General features: G+C 42.1%; 1 protein-coding gene across 4 annotated transcripts in view; it reads left to right on the forward strand.

Moving 5' to 3' along the window:
- raly (RALY heterogeneous nuclear ribonucleoprotein) overlaps positions 1-13888 on the forward strand; it is a 58552-nt gene extending 44664 nt beyond the window's left edge. For 2 of the 4 annotated variants that reach the window (XM_062063918.1, XM_062063752.1), the window contains 2 exons: positions 138-254; positions 7574-8028. In XM_062063918.1, coding sequence (XP_061919902.1) covers positions 138-254; positions 7574-8022 — 566 coding nt within the window. In that variant the 3' untranslated portion in view covers positions 8023-8028. Of the gene's footprint in view, positions 1-137; positions 255-7573; positions 8029-13570; positions 13616-13808 lie in introns of those variants that run through there. The other 2 variants (XM_062063999.1, XM_062063835.1) reach the window with 2 other exon arrangements.
- The last annotated feature ends 1591 nt before the right edge of the window (positions 13889-15479 follow it).

Genomic DNA, 15479 nt, shown 5'->3' on the forward strand with positions numbered 1-15479 from the left:
GTGTGTGTGTGTGTGTGTGTGTGTGTGTGTGTGTGTGTGTGTGTGTGTGCGGTCGAAGCCTTCTCTACGTTGTTTTCGTGGGCCACACTCTTGACTCCTGAGGCAAACACCTGTGTCGTTCTTGTCCTTTCAAGCAGTCAGAGGAGTCCAACTGCGGGCCATCAAGTCCCAGCTGACTCAGATTAAAGACCACATTGAAGCTTTGCTGCGACGACTGGACCGCATCGCTAAAGACGCACACCTCAGCTGCACAGGTGACACACGCCGCAGAGAGACAGATAACGCAGATGCTGTGAAATGTTTGTCCATTAAACATACCACATTTTTCAGGCTATAAGGCACATTTAAAATCTTTTCATTTTCTCAAAAATGACAGTGCGCCTTATAACCCGGTGCGCCTAATGTACGGAATAATTCTGGTCGTGCTTACTGACCTTGAAGTAATTTTAATTGGTACATGGTGTAATGATAAGTGTGACCCGTAGATGATAGTCACACATAAGACATACATCTGGACTGCAATATGAGGCCAGTAAACAACACCAAAACTTTAAATGTTCCATTGAAAGTAAAGAACATTACACACGGCGCTTCAAAATCCGTCAAAATGTTGTAGTGTGACTTTGAAGCCGGCCCATTAAGGCTACCGTAGTCAGAGATATAAGTATTACTATGGTGTGTGTATAACAGGGGTCTCAAACTCAATTTACCTGGGGGCCACTGGATGCAGAAACTCGGTGAGGCTGGGCCGCAAGAAAAGATTTCTTAAAAAAATCTAACTTGCACTTTTTAATGAATTCACCTTCTTTGAATGGCTATCCCGCCCTAGCAACATACTTGCCAACACTCCCGATTTTTCCAGGAGACTCACGAATTTAGTGCCCCTCCCGACAATCTCCCGGGGAAACCTTTCCCCCGAATTTGTCCCGCAGGGTTGGGGGGGCGGGGTTTGGTGGTAGCGGGGGTGTATATTGCAGCCCGGAAGAGTTAGTGCTGCATGGGATTCTGGGTATTTGTTCTGTTGTGTTTATGTTGTGTTACGGTGCGGATGTTCTCCCGAAATGTGTTTTTCATTCTTGTTTGGTGTGGGTTTACAGTGTGGCGCACATTTTTAACAGTGGTAAACTTGTTTATACGGCCACCCTCAGTGTGACCTGTATGGCTGTTGACCAAGTATGTCTTGCAGTCACTTACGTGTGTGTACAGAAGTCAAATACAACATGTGACTGGGCTGGCACGCTGTTTGTACAGGTTGTAGAGGGCGCTGAAGGCAGTGACATCACGGCACGCCCTTAATATTGTTGTTTGGGTGAAGACATTCGAGAGAATGGTTGTCCTGCAATTCGGGAGTCTCCCGGAATAATCGGGAGGGTTGGCAAGTATGACACGGTCAAGCGGCATTCATATAAAACTTGCGGGCCGCACAAACATTAAATTTTCATATTAAGGTGCGGGCCGCAAAATAACGTCTCGCGGGCCGCAATTGGCCCGCGGGCCACGTGTCTGAGACCCCTGGTGTATAAGGACCGCAAAATGGCAGCCATTAGCAGACATATTATCGTGCGTTTTGTTTCACAATATTATGCAAAAACAACTTTTCTTACCTTCTGGTACCTGCTGATGTGTATTTGAGATCTGCATAAGTCCTGCAAATTTGCGCAAGTCCGCCACTGTAGTCCGTGCCGATGCCGTAGTCGATAAGCTTTTTCTTTTTCACTATCTTCTTGTTATGGAACATTCACCCTCTGCTGTTGCCATTTCTAATATAAAGTAGTGTAAAGTTCTAACTTATACCTCGCTATGGAAGTGCTAAAAACTACCAGTGTAGTGGGTTTCACCTATGGAACTTTAGTTATTAGAGAGTTTCGGTCAGACGGTTTTTCAAGGCACACATTTCCGGCGTTGTTGCACTAGTGAGCCACGGATGAGAAGATGCTGCTCCGTTGTTGATTTAAGTAAAGTCTGAATGTCATTAAAACAGTTAGCTCCATCTTTTGACACACACTTCCTGTGCTGTGTCCCTTCAGCTGTGGCTGATTGGCACCTGGCCACACCTGGTGTCAATCAGCCAGCTGCTATTTGAACCTGCCTTCCCATTCAGTCTGTGCTGGATTATTGTCATGAATACTTGTAGCTCCTACCTGATACTTGTCTCTGTTCCTGTATTCCGTGGACTGCTTTCTGTCACATTGAGTTGTTGACGAACCCCAAGATGCAGAGATGGCGGCAGGCATTGTGCGGAAAAACATTATTTAATGTCCAAAAGTAAAAATAAAGAAAAGACACAAACCAGGAACGCCAAACTGGAAAACGGGAAACAGGATCCAGCAAACAGGAACTAGGAACAAAAAGACAGAAAGCAGTCCACGGAATACAGGAACAGAGACAAGAATCAGGTAGGAGCTACAAGTATTCGTGACAATAATCCAGCACAGACTGGATGTGAAGGCAGGTTCAAATAGCAGCTGGCTGATTGACACCAGGTGTGGCCAGGTGCCAATCAGCCACAGCTGAGGGGACACAGCACTCAGGGAGACAAACAGGAAACTGAACCAAAATAAGAGTGCTGACAGGAAATAAAACAAACACAGAGAAAAAACTAAAACTTGACCAAACTGTCAGGGACAAGCCTGACAATAATCTATGCAACATTTTGACCAAAGAACCACCGTTACATGTTATGTAGACCACAAGGAAGTGTTTTCCATTTAGAAAAAAATCATATTATGACCCCTTTAATGCGCCTTATAATCCGGTGTGCCTTTTGTATGAAAAAAGACCTGAATAGATCCGCTCATCGGGAGTGCGCCTTATAATCCGGTGCTCCCTATGGTCCAGAAAATATGGTAAAGCCACTTTAAACCGACCTACTACAAAGTGGACGCACGCACGCACACACACACACACACACACACACACACACACACACACACACACACACACACACACACACACACACACACACACACACACACACACACACACACACACACACACACACACAAAATAGTGCTGCTAAAGGAAATTAGCGTTAACTCGTTATTATCGTGTTAACTTTGTCAGGAACACTTAGTCTGTTGAGTGCATAAGTGTGTTCACACTGAGAAGTACGGCACAGTATGTCAGTACCCGGATATTGCACTCAAAGGGCCTGATCGACAAAACCCAAAACCAGTGAAGTTGGCATGTTGTGTAATTCGTAAATAAAAACCGAATACAATGATTTGCAAATCTTTTTCAACTTATATTCAATTGAATGCACTACAAAGACAACATATTTGATGTTCAAACTCATAAACTTTATTTTTTTTTGCAAATAATAATTAACTTAGAATTTCATGGCTGCAACACGTGCCAAAGTAGTTGGGAAAGGGCATGTTCACCACTGTGTTACATGGCCTTTCCTTTTAACAACACTCAGTAAACGTTTGGGAACTGAGGAGATCAATTTTTGAAGCTTTTGAGGTGGAATTTTTTCCCATTCTTGCTTGATGTACAGCTTAAGTTGTTCAACAGTCCGGGGGTCTCCGTTGTGGTATTTTACACTTCATATTGCGCCACACATTTTCAATGAGAGACAGGTCTGGACTACAGGCAGGCCAGTCTAGTACCCGCACTCTTTTACTAAGAAGCCACGTTGTTGTAACACGTGGCTTGGCATTGTCTTGCTGAAATAAGCAGGGGCGTCCATGATAACGTTGCTTGGATGACAACATACGTTGCTCCAAAACCTGTATGCACCTTTCAGCATTAATGGTGCCTTCACATGTGTAAGTTACCAATGCCTTGGGCACTGATACACCCCCATACCATCACAGATGCTGGCTTTTGAACTTTGCGCCTATCACAATCCAGATGGTTCTTTTCCCCTTTGTTCCGGAGGACACAACGTCCACAGTTTCCAAAAACAATTTGAAATGTGGACTCGTCAGACCACAGAACACTTTTACACTTTGCATCAGTCCATCTTAGATGAGCTCGGGCCCAGCGAAGCTGGCGGCGTTTCCGGGTGTTGTTGATAAATGGCTTTCGCTTTGCATAGTACAGTTTTAACTTGCACTTACATACGTAGCAACCAACTGTAGTCACTGACAGTGGTTTTCTGAAGTGTTCCTGAGCCCATGTGGTGATATCCTTTACACACTGATGTCAGTTTTTGATGCAATACCGAAAGGATTGAAGGTCACAGGCATTCAGTGTTGGTTTTCAGCCTTGCTGCTTACATTAATTGATTTCTCCAGATTCTCTGAACCTTTTGATGATATTACGGACCGTAGATGGTGAAATCCCTAAATTCCTTGCAATAGCTAGTTGAGAAATGTTGTTCTTAAACTGTTCGACGATTTGTTCACGCATTTGTTCACAAAGTGCCTCACCCCATCCTTGTTTGTGAATGACTGAGCATTTCATGGAAGCTGCTTTTATTCACAATCATGGCACCCACCTGTTCCCGATTAGCCTGTTCACCTGTGGGATGTTCCAAATAAGTGTTTGATGAGCATTCCTAAACTTTCTCAGTCTTTTTTGCCACATGTGCCAGCTTTTTTTAAACATGTTGCAGGCATCCAATTCCAATGAGCTAATATTTGCAAAAAATAACATTGTTTTCCAGTTCAAACATTAAGTATCTTATCTTTGCAGTCCATTCAACTGAATATAGGTTGAAAATTATTTGCAAATCATTGTGTTTTGTTTTTATTTACGATTATTACAACGTGCCAACTTCACTGATTTTGGCTTTTGTACTAAAGAAGTATGAAAACGAATATGATAGCGCACACAAAGCTGATCTGCTAAGCTCATGCACAGAGAATTGCATCTCTTAAATGAACAAAATAGAGAGCGCCATCATTGTATGTACAGGTATATGCAGCATACATGTTAATTATCAGAGCACCCACAATACTGGTAGGAGACGATGCAAAACAAATTATTTAGCATTTGCAATGTGACTGAAACTGTTTAGCGTTCGCCGTTTTGTGTTTATATTTAGCATGATTTAAATGTGCATGCAATCTGGCACAGCTACGAAATGGCTGTTAAAGGAAGCGCTGCAAAGAGAGACAGTATTCCATTTTTGTGCGTGTGTCAACATATTTGGACTGTCAGAAATAAAAAATAATAGGCATATCATTTATTCCGCAATATTATTTTATAATATTATAGCTGCTGGATTAAAACAAACTCACTTAATCAAACAAAATAGAACAAAATGTATTTTGTTCGATTTTGCATATAGGAAATATATTGTAGTAATATATCTCCTGTATAAAAAAATATTCCAATGTACATTTTTCGTGCATGAAGATCATCAGAGCATCACAACACTGCAGCGCCTCCCAGTGTGCAACTCCAGTGTGCTAAAAAATAATTCACACTTCAATATAGCCTAGAAAAATTGGTACACATTATATTTGTGTGCTGCATGTTTAACAACATGACAAAACACCACAGTTTGGACCATATGATGTCATAAATGTGAAGGGAAATGGCGGTCTCCATGGTGACTGATGGTATTAATGCACACAAAAATCTCATTTAAATAGGGCGGTCCACACCACTTTTTACACTTGTAAATCAACTGTACAGTCTTAGTAGATCAACCGCAAAACGCCCACAAATGTACATGCAATTATATACGTTGCACACGCTGTTATTTGTTATGTGGATTTTGGATCAAAAGAGTGAGTGTGCAGTGCTGAACACTGACCACACTCAATAGTCTTGGCTACAAAACTGAGGGGAGGGGGAAATCTGGCCAAAATGTTTTTGGCCAAAATGCAAGTGTTCCATCATGTGGTTGCGATTCACTATTAAAAAGGAGAGAGAAAAAGCAGGTGAATATCGCGATCACCATTTCATTAAGTCGCAAACTAAAATTCACACTTCCAATACTAGAGTGTTCGCCCTGAGATCGGTAGGTCGTGAGTTCAAACCCCGCCCGAGTTATACCAGAGACTATAGAAATGGGACCCATTACCTCCCTGCTTGGCACTCAGCATCAAGGGTTGGAATTGGGGGTTAAATCACTAAAATGATTCCTGAGCGCGGCCACCGCTGCTGCTCACTGCTCCCCTCACCTCCCAGGGGGTGTAACAAGGGGATGGGTAAAATGCAGAGGTTAATTTCACCACACCTAGTGTGTGTGTGACTATCAGTGGTACTTTAACTTTAACTTTAACTAAGTACACAGTTTAAACAGTATCCTTTTTAAAATGTACTGACTGTTCTATTCCATTTGACACAGCCAAAGGAAAAATCCATGTTAAAGCTTTGCCTAGTGGCTGTAATACTGGCTTTGGCCACAGAAGGCTGCTGTAAACCATCAGTGAATCAGTCACAGTTTTTTTAAAAGATGCCAAATTGTTTTGTCAGATGGAAACATGCAGCGGCAACAATGAAAATCACAAGAAAAGCGGCTGGTAATTATTTTAAATGCTTATAAGCAAATGACAGGAATTAGTAGTGACAAGTAATAAATAAATAAAATACAATTATGTTTTTTATGGTATTGAAAAAGTCATAAAGTATTGCTTTTATGACCCCATAACTCATGATATTGTGCAAATGTACCTAATCAGGGTATTTACTTCGATTTTAAAGTCACCTTTCAGTTCAGTATGGGTACAGAAAAAGAAAATATGTATGTATGTATGTATGTATGTATGTATGTATGTATGTGTGTGTATATATGTATATATACTGTATATATACTGTATATAAATATATATATAACTTAATTATTTCTGTATAAAATGAAATAAATATTGTAAAAATTATTATAATTTGATACAAAATAAATAATTATTATTTTGATATTTTTATTTTTTAAAGTTTCTTAATATTAGAACATGCAACTGCCTAGCTTTTGGGGTAACAGCTTTTGATTTTTAAATGCATGGTTTTTAAAAGCAAAACCTCTATGTAAAAAAAATTGGTAATTATTCAAATGATTTCATTATTTATGTGTACAATGTTTTAATACATCATTATTTCCATGTAATTTAACAGAAATATTTATATAAAAAATATTATTTCTTATTTAAATCATTCTAATTTAAAAAAAATAATTAATATTTCTTCTGAATACATGTATATCTTATTTAAAATGTACAATTTGAGTGTTGACACGGTGCGATGGAAAAGGTGTTAAGTTTTTGACAAAAGTCAGATGTGCAGTCCGGAAGCCATCATGCAATGATGATGATGATGATGATAATAACGATGATGACGATGATAATAATGATGATGATGTAGAGCAGGAAGAAAGAAACGTGGCCCGTGTTAGGGTGCGAGGAGACCCGATGACGCCTGTGATCAAAGTGTGAATATTCACCCATTGTGATGGGGAAAACTTCTACGGGCTTAGTGGGCGGAGTCTATGATTGACCTCTGACCTCATTTGATACGCTACACACACTAAAATTATTCGCTTAACCCTTTTGTGAGGTCAGGTTACCAATGTAGGGACTATAGTCCAACATTTCATGCATTCATTCACAGACTGAGACCTGCGGCCCAATACTTGTGTATTTAACACTCACACGCCATTGTTATGTTTTTGCTGTTGAAGAAGAGAGGACATCGTTGCAGCGTTACAGCGAGGAGGAGGTTTGGCAGGGAGAGGAATGTAGCTTGGATGTTGAAGAATCTGATGAGGAGGACGCGGATCCACGGCCGGGCAGCGAGGGCGACGAGGAAGAGGACATGCAAGGCGACAACCACATGGTGCATCCAAAACTTCTATACATTCATCAACTATTTGGGCTTTTTTTTTTTTTTAACCAAGGGCATGGGTTTCCAAAGTGTAGCAAATGGCCCTCGATGTATTATAGAAATACAAGTATTCTTACACGCATGAGTCTTCAATTCAACGTTCCGCATCAGTCGCTACAGTGGATGCTAAAAAAAATACCAATAAAATACATGCATAAGTGTACTGTCCCCCCACAGTACATGTTCATCCAAAACAAACATATGGACATAAAGCAACAAGAAGCTAATATTCTTGTTGAATTCTGAGCATTGATTTTGTGATTTGAGAAAAATTGTCATTAATCATGCGTCCACTAAATTGGACATACAGTATGTTGCTGGCTATAGATAGATAGATAGATAGATAGATAGATAGATAGATAGATGGATAGATAGATAGATAGATAGATAGTACTTTATTGATTCCTTCAGGAGAGTTCCCCTCAGGAAAATTTAAATTCCAGCAGCAGTGTACAGAATTGAGAACGAATTTAAAAAGTAAATAATGGGGATACAAATGGAAATAAAATAGAAAATATAACAATACGAATACAAATAAAAAGCAACAACAAGAATACAAATATAACAGTAAAAATAAGAATATAACAAGAGAAACTAGGCAGTAGTGACCATGTTATGAAAATGTATTGCACTTTAAAAAAATGTTTTATTGTTTTGCATCCCCTATTATCCTAGTACCCCACTCCCCCCCAGAGAGGAATTGTACAGTCTGATGTGGGACAAAGGAGTTTTTTAGTCTATTACATTTTGACTGCCGTATGTACAGTTTTGCTGCGACTCTGTTGTTTTTGACAATACTTCATCTGCAGTAACTTTGGAGCGCAAATCAATTTATGTCATTAAAATTGTAAATATTCTGGTTAAAATGCAGCCATTTTTTGTGGACTATCATGTTTCTCAAACAATATTTTTGAAGTCAGAAGGTTTTTGCAACACTGTCCATCTATCGACGCATTGTTAAATATCATTAAAAAAACATATTAATAGTAAATGGCAAGGCAAGGCAACTTCATTTATATAGCACATTTACAACAATTAAAAAATGGGACCAAAGTGCTTTACAGGTTAAAAAGCATAGAGCAAAAAAAACAAAAATAACAACAACAAACAAAACAAAGAACATAAACAATGCATAAGCTAAACAAGATAGTGCAAAAGAAATACAGTGAAAGGGTTCGGATAAAAAGTAAAATTGCAAGATAAAAATAATGAAATAATAAAAGTGCGCCAAATTGAAAAAAAAATAAAGCGAAGGGGCGGGGGATAGAAATGGTGGCCTAGTGGGCGGGCTCAGCTCAGGTTAAAGGCCAGCGAGAAGAGATAGGTCTTAAGAAGGGTTTTGAAGACCCCCAGGCTCTGGGCTGACCTAATGTGGAGGGGAATTATGTTCCAGAGCTTAGGGGCGGCAACGGAGAAGGCTCTGTCCCCTCTGGTCTTTAGCCTGGATCTGGGGACCGCCAGCAGCAGTTGGTCAGCTGACCTTAGGGCTCTAGACGAGGTATGATGGTGCGGAAGCAGAAGCAGAATAACATATAGGATGGTATAATTGTATTTTTCTTTTTCTTAAAAAAGGTATTTCTGTTAGGATCCGCTGCTCGGATCACAGTTTGTTCTCATGCAACAGTATACGACTTCTTCGATTCCTGCTAGCTTTCATGCTATATTATTTTTGCTTGCTAGCTCCCACGCTAGTCCCTTTGTTTTTGTCTTTTGTGCTATGTACACGTCTTTGTTTTTTCCCTGCTATGATTTATTTGCTTAAATAAATCATTTTCCTACCTGCACGCTGTGTCCGAAGCCGTCTGCATCCCTGGGAGAACACCTCGCACCACGATGCGACCAGGTCGTTACAGTAGCAAGCCGGCAAGAAAGAGTTCTCTTGCAGCGAGCATGATGGAGGAGATGGACGAAGGTGCGTGGGAGGTGTTGCGAGCGATGGAGGCGAAGACGCTTCGCTATTCCCCTTCGGAGCGCCAGGACCTGATATGGGGTCCTAACGGAAGGTTGGTCCCAGTCAACTCCGTATGGCCCGAGGACATCGCCACACCCCCACAGTACCGGACGCGTCAGCGAAGACGGAAGCCGCCCAAGAGGTCTTCACTTCGCTGCCAAGACGCGCCACTCCCTCAGACTCCTCCACCGGTACACAGCAAGCTACATGCAGCCCAAGCTTCCCCTCCTCAGATGTTTGGCAACCCAATTGACCATTTCGCCAAGCTGTCAGTCAGCTGGAGACCCGCACGAATGACGTCATCCCGCCCACTGTGGATGACGTCAGAGACGAAGATTTTTTTTAAAATTCTTCTAACTCTTTCTGTCAGCAACCTCCTAAAGACTTTAATTCTAAAATAAAACATTATCAGGACATTTTTTTTACAAACCCGCTCACCAGGTTTGTCAATGTCCTCCAGGACTCAATCTCCAACCCCAGTGACTATTGCTCCGCCCACTGCGCAGAATTTTTTTCCCCTGTGTTTCCATCCAATCTCAAGTGGGGTGTGAGAATGGACATTTTGGACATTTTAAAGGGGAGGAGTATACCCCCCTCCTGACCTCCCTCCACCCACCCTTGAAGACGGTTCCAAACCACAAGGAGTCTTTTTGAGGGGGGGGCTAGTACTGGGAACTGTGCTAGTGGGGTGGCTCAGCCAAGCCACAACCTCCTGCCCGGCCACCGCCACCAGTTTTTCGGCGTGCTAAGCCGCAACCTCCTGCTCGGCCACCACCACCAGTCCTTCGGCGGGCTAAGCCGCAACCTCCTGCTCGGCCACCGCCACCAGTCCGTCTGCGTGCTAAACCGCAACCACCTGCCCGGCCGCCACCACCGGTTTTTTGGCATGCTAAGCCGCAACCGCCAGCTAGGCCACCTGCACCGAAGCTAGCGCCAAGGCTAAGGCTAGCACCAGCTCCACCACAGGTTCCAGTACCTGCACCTCGGCTGGTTCCCACACCAGTACCTGCACCTCAGCTGGTTCCCACACCAGTACCTGCACCTCGGCTGGTTCCCACACCAGTACCTACACCTCGGCTGGTTCCCACACCAGTACCTGCACCTCGGCTGGTTCCCGCACCAGTACCTGCACCTCGGCTGGTTCTCGCACCAGTACCTGCACCTCGGCTGGTTCTCGCACCAGTACCTGCACCTCGGCTGGTTCTCGCACCAGTACCTGCACCACGACTGGTTCTCGCACCAGTACCTGCACCACGACTGGTTCTCGCACCAGTACAAACTCCTCGGCTGGTTCTCGCACCAGCACCAACTCCAAGTCTGGTTCACGCGCCAGCACCGACTGCCACGACAGCGACTCCTGCTGCCATGACAGCGACTCCTGCTGCCACGACAGCGACTCCTGCTGCCACGACAGCGACTCCGGCTGCCACGACAGCGACTCCGGCTGCCACTACAGCGACTCCGGCTGCCACTACAGCGACTCCGGCTGCCACGACAGCGACTCCGGCTACCACGACAGCGACTCCGGCTGCCACGACAGCGACGACGACGCCACCTCCTGCTCCGGCTGCCACAGCAACAACGCCGCCGCCGCCTCCTGCTTCCACGGCGACTCTTCCTGCTGCCACGGCGACATCTGCTCTCTCCTCGTCTCCGGTGGGCCTTCCCAGGGCGCCGCCACCTTCCTCGCCCTTATCGTCGTCTCTGCGACCTCGAGTGGTCCGGCTGCGCAAGCGGAAAGCAGGTCCCCCCATGCAGCCCTCGAGGTCAGTGAAGGGACGCCAGTGGCGCAAACAGCAGCGACACCCAAGACTTTGTTGCAGGACTCAGAGGCTGCTGAACTTCTGGCGCCACTCACGCCCACCTTCTCGGCGGCCACGAATGTGGCCTTTCCGTGGTCGCCCGCCTCGCCAGCGGCGGCGGCGTTCCATTCGCCGCCGCCGCCTGACCCTTCCCCGGTGGATTCGGGGACACGTGGCCTGGCGACCCACCACCAAGTCCTCCCTCCGCCCGCCCTTGACTTGTGAACTATTGCTTGTTTTTTTTGGGGTTCCAGTAGTTTTTTTGTTTTCAAGGGACATCTGGAATCTGTCCTTTTAGGAGGGGGTACTGTTAGGATCCGCTGCTCGGATCACAGTTTGTTCTCCTGCAACAGTATACGACTTCTTCGATTCCTGCTAGCTTTCATGCTATATTATTTTTGCTTGCTAGCTCCCACGCTAGTCCCTTTGTTTTTGTCTTTTGTGCTATGTACACGTCTTTGTTTTTTCCCTGCTATGATTTATTTGCTTAAATAAATCATTTTCCTACCTGCACGCTTTGTCTGAAGCCGTCTGCATCCCTGGGAGAACACCTCGCACCACGATGCGACCAGGTCGTTACAATTTCACCATTAAAAACATATTGCCTAACAGGTGTTGACATTACACCAGCTCCGTAAAAAAATAAGTTCATTGTTTTTAATGCCGAGAGAGTAAATAAAATCACCTTAATGGTTATAATAACTCGTGCATGAAAGGGAAATGTATCAAAATGATTGGACACTCCTGGCTTCCGTGGCACAGTGGACAGGACTTGCAGATGTAAAGTTGCTAGTTTGATCCCCACACTGAGTTGTAAAAGCTGATAAAGTAGGATTATATCATACAATCTAGGGCTGTGAATCTTTGGGTGTCCCACGATTCGATTCAATATCGATTCTTGGGATCACGATTCGATTCAAAATCGATTTTTTTTTTCAATTCAACACGATTCTTGATTCAAAACAGATTTTTTCCCGATTCAAAAGGATTCTCTATTCATTCAATACATAGGATTTCAGCAGGGTCTACCCCAGTCTGCTGACATGCAAGCAGAGTAGTAGATTTTTGTAAAAAGCTTTTATAATTGTAAAGGACAATGTTTTATCAACTGATTGCAATTATGTAAATTTGTTTTAACTATTAAATGAACCAAAAATATGACTTACTTTATCTTTGTGAAAATATTGGACACAGTGTGTTGTCAAGCTTATGAGATGCGATGCAAGTGTAAGCCATTGTGATACTATTGTTCTTTTTTAAATTTTTTTATAAATGTCTAATGATAATGTCAATGATGGATTTTTAATCACTGCTATGTTGAAATTGTAACTAATATTGATAGTGTTGTTGATAATATTCATTTTTGTTTCACTACTTTTGGATTGTTCTGTGTCGTGTTTGTGTCTCCTCTCAATTGCTCTGTTTTTTGCAGTTCTTAGTGTTGCTATGTCGGGTTTGGTTTTGGAATTGGATTGCATTGTTATGGTATTGCTGTGTATTGTTTTGTTGGATTGATTAATTTAAAAAAAATTAATTAAAAAATAAAATAAAATAAAATAAAAAAACGATTTTTTAAAAATGAGAATCGATTCTGAATTTCACAACGTGAGAATCGCGATTCGAATTCGAATCAATTTTTTCCCACACCGCTAATGCAATCCCTACACAAAAGTTGAATTTGTTTTATTTTATTCTCATACCCAGAAGTTGAGTTACTTTAAAGTAGTGCTGTCAAACGACACATTTTTAAAATCAGAAATAATCACCCTGTTTGAATTTTGATTAATTGAGATTAATGGCAGTAAGTCACTTCCCCGAATAATTTTAAAACACTTTAAAAAGACCAATATTTTGACACATGATGTTATGAAGGATTTTTTTTAAATGTGCGTGATTAATCTAAGTTTATACATGATTAATTTCATAACTTTTTGCGATTAATCACATAAGGTAATGCGTTAACAATGACAGCACCAATTTAAAGGAAACACAAATATTAAAAAAATATATGTATCATGATAAGTATGTGTGTGTTGTTCAGCGCGGCCTCCTCCTGTCAAAGATGGATGTCATCCACACATGAAAGGTTAGCACCACCTCGTCTGCATGCAGTTTTTATTTAGAAAGAGTCTTTAAGCTTGTTCATTGAGGATTGAACAAAGACCACCATTACAATCATCAACTTTTGTGTTGGCAGTAAGGACACTGTCCCTAATGAATTGTCAAGTGGGTGTATAATAAACTGTGGTCTAAACGGAGGCTCACATTTGTCTTCGCAGGGTCGCCGGGTTTCCCGTGAGACTCTACGCCGCCACCGCCACTGCAGGAAGACGCAGAACATGTTTATGTAAATAAAAGGTTAAAACACAATTTGATTCTGTTTGTCATCTAACCCCATCTAAGAGCAGGGTTGTCAAACTCATTTAGCTCAGGGGCCGCATGGAGGAAAATCTGTGCACACGCGGGCCTGACTATTAAAATCATGGCATTAAAACTAAAGACAACTTCAGATTGTTTTCTTTCTCTTACTTTGGCCAAAAAGAGAACAAACACATTGTTAAAATATTACAATAAAAATATAGAAAAAAATACCGGCTGCGGTAAAGTTTAGATCCATGAAGAAAAGAAGAAAGTGAATGAATGTTTATAACTGAATACATTTATACATTCATAAAAATGTGTTTTCTTTTGTATTATTTTTTTTAATGAATTAACGTTTATGACAACCTTTTTCCAAAACACAATATAGAATGTGAGATATAACAGGATAATGCATACATTTATCATTTGTTTTCAAAACAGTTACTAAAAAGTGGGACCCCAAAAATTTACTGTGGGACCCTATTTTTATGACTTGATGGGCTGCCTGGGACCTCATTTTGAAAATTCCTAGCGCCAACACTGATGGAGTATTGGGGCGTGCAAAACATAAGCTGGCGGCTGTGGCCTGCGGGCCGGTTCTAATACTAATCAAATATCATCCCGGGGCCCGGGGCCATAGATAATACATTGACTTTGACACATAGGCCATAGAGGATTCCAACTTTGACCTTTTTTTGGAGCCTTCCCCAATCTCTGGTAAGATTTAAACATCCAACTTGACCCTTTTTGTGCTTAGAATTGAACCAAGTAACATATTTATTCTGAATAATTAAAATTGTGCGGTAGAAAATGGATGGATGTTTATTATGTTGCTTATTAGCATTTTTGTCAGACTTTTTTTCATGACAATTTTAGAGCTACACCTGATAATTTCCTACAAACCCTGTTTCCATATGAGTTGGGAAATTGTGTTAAATGTAAATATAAACGGAATACAATGATTTGCAAATCCTTTTCAACCCATATTCAATTGAATGCACTACAAAGACAAGATATTTGATGTTCAAACTCATAAACTTAATTTTTTTTTTGCAAATAATAATTAACTTAGAATTTCATGGCTGCAACACGTGCCAAAGTAGTTGGGAAAGGGCATGTTCACCACTGTGTTACATGGCCTTTCCTTTTAACAACACTCAGTAAACGTTTGGGAACTGAGGAGACACATTTTTTAAGCTTCTCAGGTGGAATTCTTTCCCATTCTTGCTTGATGTACAGCTTAAGTTGTTCAACAGTCCGGGGGTCTCCGTTGTGGTATTTTAGGCTTCATAATGCGCCACACATTTTCAATGGGAGACAGGTCTGGACTACAGGCAGGCCAGTCTAGTACCCGCACTCTTTTACTATGAAGGCACGTTGATGTAACACGTGGCTTGGCATTGTCTTGCTGAAATAAGCAGGGGCGTCCATGGTAACGTTGCTTGGATGGCAACATATGTTGCTCCAAAACCTGTATGTACCTTTCAGCATTAATGGCGCCTTCACAGATGTGTAAGTTACCCATGTCTTGGGCACTAATACACCCCCATACCATCACAGATGCTGGCTTTTCAACTTTGCGCCTATAA

This window comes from Entelurus aequoreus, linkage group LG01, assembly GCF_033978785.1.
Source record: "Entelurus aequoreus isolate RoL-2023_Sb linkage group LG01, RoL_Eaeq_v1.1, whole genome shotgun sequence".
Taxonomy (NCBI): Eukaryota; Metazoa; Chordata; class Actinopteri; order Syngnathiformes; family Syngnathidae; genus Entelurus; species Entelurus aequoreus.